General features: G+C 47.2%; 1 protein-coding gene across 1 annotated transcript in view; it reads left to right on the forward strand.

Moving 5' to 3' along the window:
• Positions 1-6,895, forward strand: part of Zic3 (Zic family member 3) — an 11,275-nt gene that overhangs the window by 1,074 nt on the left and 3,306 nt on the right. The window contains exons 4-5 of the mRNA XM_033760512.1: positions 2-773; positions 1,859-2,022. Coding sequence (XP_033616403.1) covers positions 2-773; positions 1,859-2,022 — 936 coding nt within the window. The remainder of the gene's footprint in view (position 1; positions 774-1,858; positions 2,023-6,895) is intronic.

Genomic DNA, 6,895 nt, shown 5'->3' on the forward strand with positions numbered 1-6,895 from the left:
CCACGCCAGCCAGGTGCCCAGCTACGGCGGCGCTGCCTCGGCCGCCTTCAACTCCACGCGCGACTTTCTGTTCCGCCAGAGGGGCTCCGGGCTCAGCGAGGCAGCATCGGGGGGCGGGCAGCACGGGCTCTTTGCCGGCTCGGCGAGCAGCCTACACGCCCCCGCTGGGATTCCCGAGCCCCCCGGCTACTTGCTCTTCCCCGGGCTGCATGAGCAGGGCGCTGGGCACCCGTCGCCCACCGGGCACGTGGACAATAACCAGGTCCACCTGGGGCTGCGCGGGGAGCTGTTCGGCCGTGCTGACCCGTACCGCCCCGTGGCCAGCCCGCGTACGGACCCCTACACAGCGAGCGCGCAGTTCCCGAACTACAGCCCCATGAACATGAACATGGGCGTGAACGTGGCGGCCCACCACGGGCCGGGGGCCTTCTTCCGTTATATGCGGCAGCCCATCAAGCAGGAGCTGTCGTGCAAGTGGATCGACGAGGCTCAGCTGAGCCGGCCCAAGAAGAGCTGCGACCGGACCTTCAGCACCATGCACGAGCTGGTGACGCACGTCACCATGGAGCATGTGGGGGGCCCGGAGCAGAACAACCACGTCTGCTATTGGGAGGAGTGCCCCCGCGAGGGCAAGTCCTTCAAGGCGAAGTACAAACTGGTCAACCACATCCGAGTACACACGGGCGAAAAGCCTTTCCCGTGCCCCTTCCCGGGCTGTGGGAAGATTTTTGCCCGCTCTGAGAACCTCAAGATCCACAAGAGGACCCACACAGGTAAGGGGGAGACGCAGGGACACAGGGTGCAGCAGGGCACCCTGCGAGGGAGAGGGGTAGAGGCCAGAGAAAGGGGCGGCGCCCCGCTGAGGCCGTTCGGGCTCACTTTGCTCTCAGTACCCCTGCACCCCACGCCCTCCCCGACCGGCGGCACTTTTTCCCTGTTCTAACTTCCAGGGCCGGCCGCCCCGCAGTCTTAGGAACTAATTGGGATCTTCTCGCGCCCAGGAACAAACTGGCGCCGCCTCTTTTTGTGTTCTTTTCTGGGTTGCTGTGAAGAGACTCCGAATGTGTGGAGAGTGTATTGCTTACAAGCGACTTAGCTCTCAGCACACAGGCGAGGAAGGGAACCATAGAAATGCTAATGGAAACTAACTTTAAGTTACTTCCGCTCTTTTTTACACTTGATTGGCACATCTCATTAAATGACTGATACTTTTGTCAAACTATTTTTATTTGGAGTTCCAGGTTCAGCTCAGTCCTCTGGGAGGAAAGCAAAAGTAGAAAAGGCACCACATTTTCGTGGCTTGTTCTGAACGTCTCGTGAAACTCTGTAGTCCCTGGATGTGGGTCGTTTTCCTTTTTCGAACATGAAATATGACTGCCCAATCTTTTAAAAACCGTGCTTACCAAAGCCGCTACATTTGAAAGAGGCAAATTAAAGGGTACAAAGAAGGGGCTGGACGAGATTGTCCTGTCCCCGGCCCATTGTCCCGGCGAGCTCGGGTAGGTCGCCGAGGTGGCGGTGAAACGTATCCGCGCGTTGGGAACCCTGGGCGGGCTGGGGTGGAACCACAACTTAGGGGCAACTTCGGAGGCGCCCGGAGCTTTCTGATCCTGTGCGAACAAAGGGACAATCAGACTCTGGGCCGGCCCTGCCCCAACCCCACGCCAGACCACCACTCCCCAAACCCGTGGGCTCAACCCACTCTCTCCATTTTCCTCCAGGGAAAAGAGACGCCGCACCCAGTCGGGGCTCCCTCCCAGGGAAGACAGCGGGGAGTGCTCAGTCTCCCGCTGCTCGGCTCTGGGAAGCTCCTGGAGCTGATCGCCTTTCTCTCTTTTTGCATTTTTGCATTTTGCAGGTGAGAAACCTTTCAAATGTGAATTTGAAGGCTGTGACAGACGCTTTGCCAACAGCAGCGACCGTAAGAAGCACATGCATGTGCACACCTCGGATAAGCCCTATATCTGCAAAGTGTGCGACAAGTCCTACACGCACCCGAGCTCCCTGCGCAAACACATGAAGGTAATTACCTCTTTATTAGCGGTCGGCGGTTTGTAAACACTCGGCCCGACACTGGGCCGCGGAACAGAAAGGCCCTTGCTGCCAACCCTCAGTCCTCCACGTTAAATCCGATTTGCTCCCGCGGTGACACCTTGAACCCATTTTGGGGATGCGGGGGCGGGAGAGAGCAGAGTTGGGAGGAGTGGAGAGGTGAGGGAGCAGCAGTCAGTTTACGGGGAAGCTTTAGCCCAGCTCACCAGGGTGCAGGCTGCAGGCTGCAGAAGCTGCCTGTTCCCGGCTCAGCCCGCGGTGGGAACCGAGGGTGGCCGCGTGGAACCCGTGAGAGAATCGTTCATTTGTTCTTCGGCTTCCCATAAAACAATAGGGCCGAGGAGCACGGTCTGGTTCCCACACGTTTTTCTGAGACTTGGCATTGCCTAGGACCCCTGTGCCACTTGTCTATATACCTGCTTTCCCAAGCCAAAACCTGGGCCCGGAGTTACTGATTTGTAGGGCCCCGCTGAGTAACTGTTTACCCGCTCCATCCATGGAGGAAGCATTTTTGAAGTGGCGCCACTAAAACAGTGCTTTATCCCTTTCCCCTAATGCCAGTCTTAGGGCAGAACCTCGTTTTTGGCAAATATCTGGGTTTTCTAGACATCGGTAATGGGTAATATGGAAATTTTTTAAAAAGCAGCGTTTCACTTTTAATTGGGTCACTGGGCGGTCTTGCTCTTACAGTGCTCAAATTCTGCTCTTGTTTTTGCTTGCACATTGCCAGTTGGAATTATGTTCATTATAATATATACATGTTAATTTTAGGTTCATGAATCTCAAGGGTCAGATTCCTCCCCTGCTGCCAGTTCAGGCTATGAATCTTCCACTCCACCCGCTATAGCTTCTGCAAACAGTAAAGATACCACTAAAACCCCTTCTGCAATTCAAACTAGCACCAGCCACAACCCTGGACTTCCTCCCAATTTTAACGAATGGTACGTCTGAGGACAACCAAAATGCATTTTAAAAAGAAAACTGAGACCAATCAGATGGAAATGGAGTTTTAACGCAAGAGGTCATATATAGGGCTACATCTTGTCAATTGCAATTATCCAGGAAGGTTTGGGGCAAGATCCAAAAGTAGCCATGCCCTTTTCTCAGGATTAGAAAATATGTTTTGGCATTTGAAGGGTTTTTTACAAAATCTTTTCACTGCTTTTTTTCTCCCCTTCCTCTGGCTCTCTGCACAACCCATTCTGAAACTCCTTCAATTCATTTTGACAATTGTCCTGTTTCTTGAGGAAGTTATAGAAGGCTTGGTGGTGGGGATGTTAAACTGATGGAAATTCTTCTTCGCCTTAGTGGTGATTGTTTAAACTCTCACAGTCTTAAACCATGCCAAAGTCCTGTTATGTCTTGAACTTTTCTTCAAAGCATTACACTTGTGAATGTATCTTTGTCTAATGGGGTCGAACTGTTGTTCAGTATTTTTTCAGGCTGAGGATATGATGTTACTCTACACAGATTGTGACCTTTAGTATGCAGTTGCCTTTTGTAATAACTTTTTTTTTGTAAATACATATCCGTTGATGCCATATTTATCGTTTGTAATTTAATTATTGCTGCAAGTGCCGGGAACTGAACAATATTTATGGATAAATGTTTTCTAACAGATCTGTACAGCTTTTGAGTATAACTGCTTTAGCATTGAAATTTATTGTTTTGAAAGAAGAACACAATTTACAATTTTTGAACCGCTGTCTCTTCTCTTGTTTTGTAACAGCCTCCTACAAAGAGGAGACCTGAGCAAATTTGAATCTTGTTTATTGGTATTTATAACTCACTCAGATCCCTTTTTCAATTGTTAAATTATTTTTCTATTGCAGTAGAGATTCCTTACAGTGTCAGTTTCCATCTGGGAAGACCCTCCTTTCTTTATCTCTAGCTCAGGTGGTTGTTTAACTGCGAGTTTAAATGTGTTTGTCCTGGATTTTCGGCATGCAAATCAAATATTACTGATCAATTCATTTAGTGGCCATGACATCTCAATCTTGTACTTCAAAAGACTGAGAAGCTGGATTTAATCATCCCTGCCCTACATATGTAAACATAAGGTAACCTAGTTTTATGTCCCTTAGTTCTTTATCTTACATAAAAATGAAAATTGTGGCAGGATGCATGTCTGTTCTATCTAGAGATCACCCATATACCTGTATGTTTGTATCTATGACTTACCTAATCTGCCTATCAAATCTATCTAGCTCTCTATTTTCAAAACATAGCTTATGTCTGCAACAGTGGTGATGAGCAAGGCCAGTCGAGCAGTGCTTATTTATGGTTAAAGTGTTTCTGAAAAGAACCATAGTCCATTTACATTTTGGAAGGCGAAGGCTGATTTGTTTGCTGTATATAGTTCAATCCATAATTATCACAATTATTCATAACATTTACATAGTGGTGTAATAACTATGGCAGTTCTGAAATGATAACATGGAAAAACATTTGAAAATGTTATTTTTAAAGTTCATTATTTGTAGGCAAAGATGTTAAGAACGTTGTTTCCATTAAAATCAATAACAATGAAAAATGGTTGTTTGCTTTTTGATAAAATGTTAACAATCCATTTAATCTTCAGTGAAGCAACTCATTTGGACAAACAGTTCTTTTTGCAATGGTTCTATGGAAAAAACTGATTATTATTTTGAGGGGTTGGAGTGGGTAGAGTATTGAGACCTTTTTTAATAGGGTGCTGTTTGTTACTGAGAGCCCAATCTCTGCATGTATTAACAGAAAGGTGGAGATAAGGAATTGTAAAGTATTTAGAAATGTAATAAATAGGCTTAAGTACTTCTTTCTCTTTAAGGGGCAGTGCTGGGGTTTTTTTGGTGGCAGTCAATTTGGTTTTATATATAATCACTTTCAGTTCTAGAGTTTTGTTGATTGTTCTCTTCTACAAAATAAAGTATTGGCACATCTTATTTATGTTATAACATTTTTGTATTTGGTGCCCAATATTTTTTTCATGCTCAAATAAATCAACCTAAAATTGAAATGCTTAGAGAATTTCTGATCATTAAAACAAACTTTGATTCCCTGGATACAGTTTAAGCAATCTATTTGTTATCTATTGATTGTTGTCAACAGACAATTATTGACAGTTTCTAATTGCAAAATTACTGTGGAGGTAATTCTTTATTAGTGGACCAATGGGGTCTTTTGCTCTTTATTCCCCCAATATCCAAGCCTGAATGCCAGGAACAGAGACTGGGATGACCACACAAGTGATGAGCAGCAGGTAACTGGTCAGTCTACCACTTCCCATTCAGACACTCCAATCTTGACCTTGACATTGAGGGTGCTGGACCAGATTACTGTGAGGATTTTTTTCTTCACTTCAAATCAGGGACCGTTGAAATGTTCAGCAAGTTTTCAGAAAGTGTACATTCATAAGTCTGGTCCTAAATGTACGTTTGCCATTGTGAAATCTAGAAAATGTGCTCTTCTGCTAACAGATGCAGTGAACTTCCACAGTTTCCTACTTTCCCTAGGAGTTCCTTCCCTCTCCCCCAACCTCACCTTAAATGGAGATGGGCTGGGTGCAAAATTCACTCGGAAACTTGCCCACCCCCAACTAAACACACTAAATACCTCCTTCGGAGACAAAGTTTCACCTTTTCTTAGATGCTTGAAATCACCATAAAATTTTACAGGAAGCATTGTGTCTCAAGAGAGGCCGATGACAAGTAATGATGGTAATCAATATTAATAGAATATGAAAGCTTAGACCTTTACATGATTACCTCTAATTTGGGTACAGCAAATTTCTTAAAATTATGTTCTATGCCCTTGTTATTTTTAGAAGAGAAAACTATTGATTTGGGTTAAAAATAAGAGAAATTTTCTTCCTCCCATAATCTGGCTTTGGCAATACACATTTACATTCTTGAATGTGCAGTAAATAATTTTAAGAGTTAATAATCTACTCCTTATTTTCTCTCCTGCACCTGGTAAGATTTTTGTTAAAGCCCATCTTTTTCAAAAGGAGTGATTTAGCATAGGATTCCCACTGTTGGATAGGCAAAGGGGAAGGTGCCTATTTCCAGAGCTATTTCCATACAAGACAGAACTCTGGCCTCTATCCATTTGGAAGGTTAAAGATCAGCATCCAGGCCAAAGGGGGCTGTTGGTCCTACTTCTAGGAAGGTAGCGCTCTAGGAGGGTCCGAGACCGGTGAGCTGCAATTTTGGCTCACAAAGCCTCCCAGGGAAAAGTTGTGCACTGGACGCCCCCCCCCCCAGCCGCGGCCTGATTTCTCTTTCATCCCTGACTCACCGTTTTTTCTCCTAAGAAGAACCAGAAAATGCCCAGTTTCTGAAAGGACCAGGGAGCCCATCCCCCCGAAAAGCGGTTATCAGATCTTAGCATCTTGGCTGATTTTCTCTCAGGCCTCTGGCCCTCGAGGCCCCAGCGTTTGGAAGTCGGGGTTCCCATCCGACTGTCCTCACGCCCAGGCCCCCTGTCCACACACCAAGTTTGTGCAAGTCCGGGCTGTTGATCTGGCAGGGAGCAGAGGACCTCATTTCCTAGGGTCAGTTCCCCCGCGGTCTCTGCCCGCTGACCCTTTGACCTCCACCTACAGGGCCCTCCGCGGCCGTAAGCCGGCGGTCCAGGTCCCTTGGGCTCCGAGGACGCTTCGCGCCCCATCGCCTCGGCCTCATTAGGCCCGCAGGGCTGTAAAGCAGGAATCAGCCGCTGCCTAATCCGGACCTGGGGTCAAAACGAGCCCAAACAATGGTGAGCTCCGAAGGCCAGCGTAGCGCCGGCCGCAAACTTTGTTCATTTCCCGAAATTCATTTTCCGAAAGCAGAGGGGGTGGGGGCTGGGGGACGAGCGCGTC

The sequence above is a fragment of the Fukomys damarensis genome, unplaced genomic scaffold (genome assembly GCF_012274545.1).
Source record: "Fukomys damarensis isolate Sample0158 unplaced genomic scaffold, DMR_v1.0_HiC HiC_scaffold_39, whole genome shotgun sequence".
NCBI lineage: Eukaryota > Metazoa > Chordata > Mammalia > Rodentia > Bathyergidae > Fukomys > Fukomys damarensis.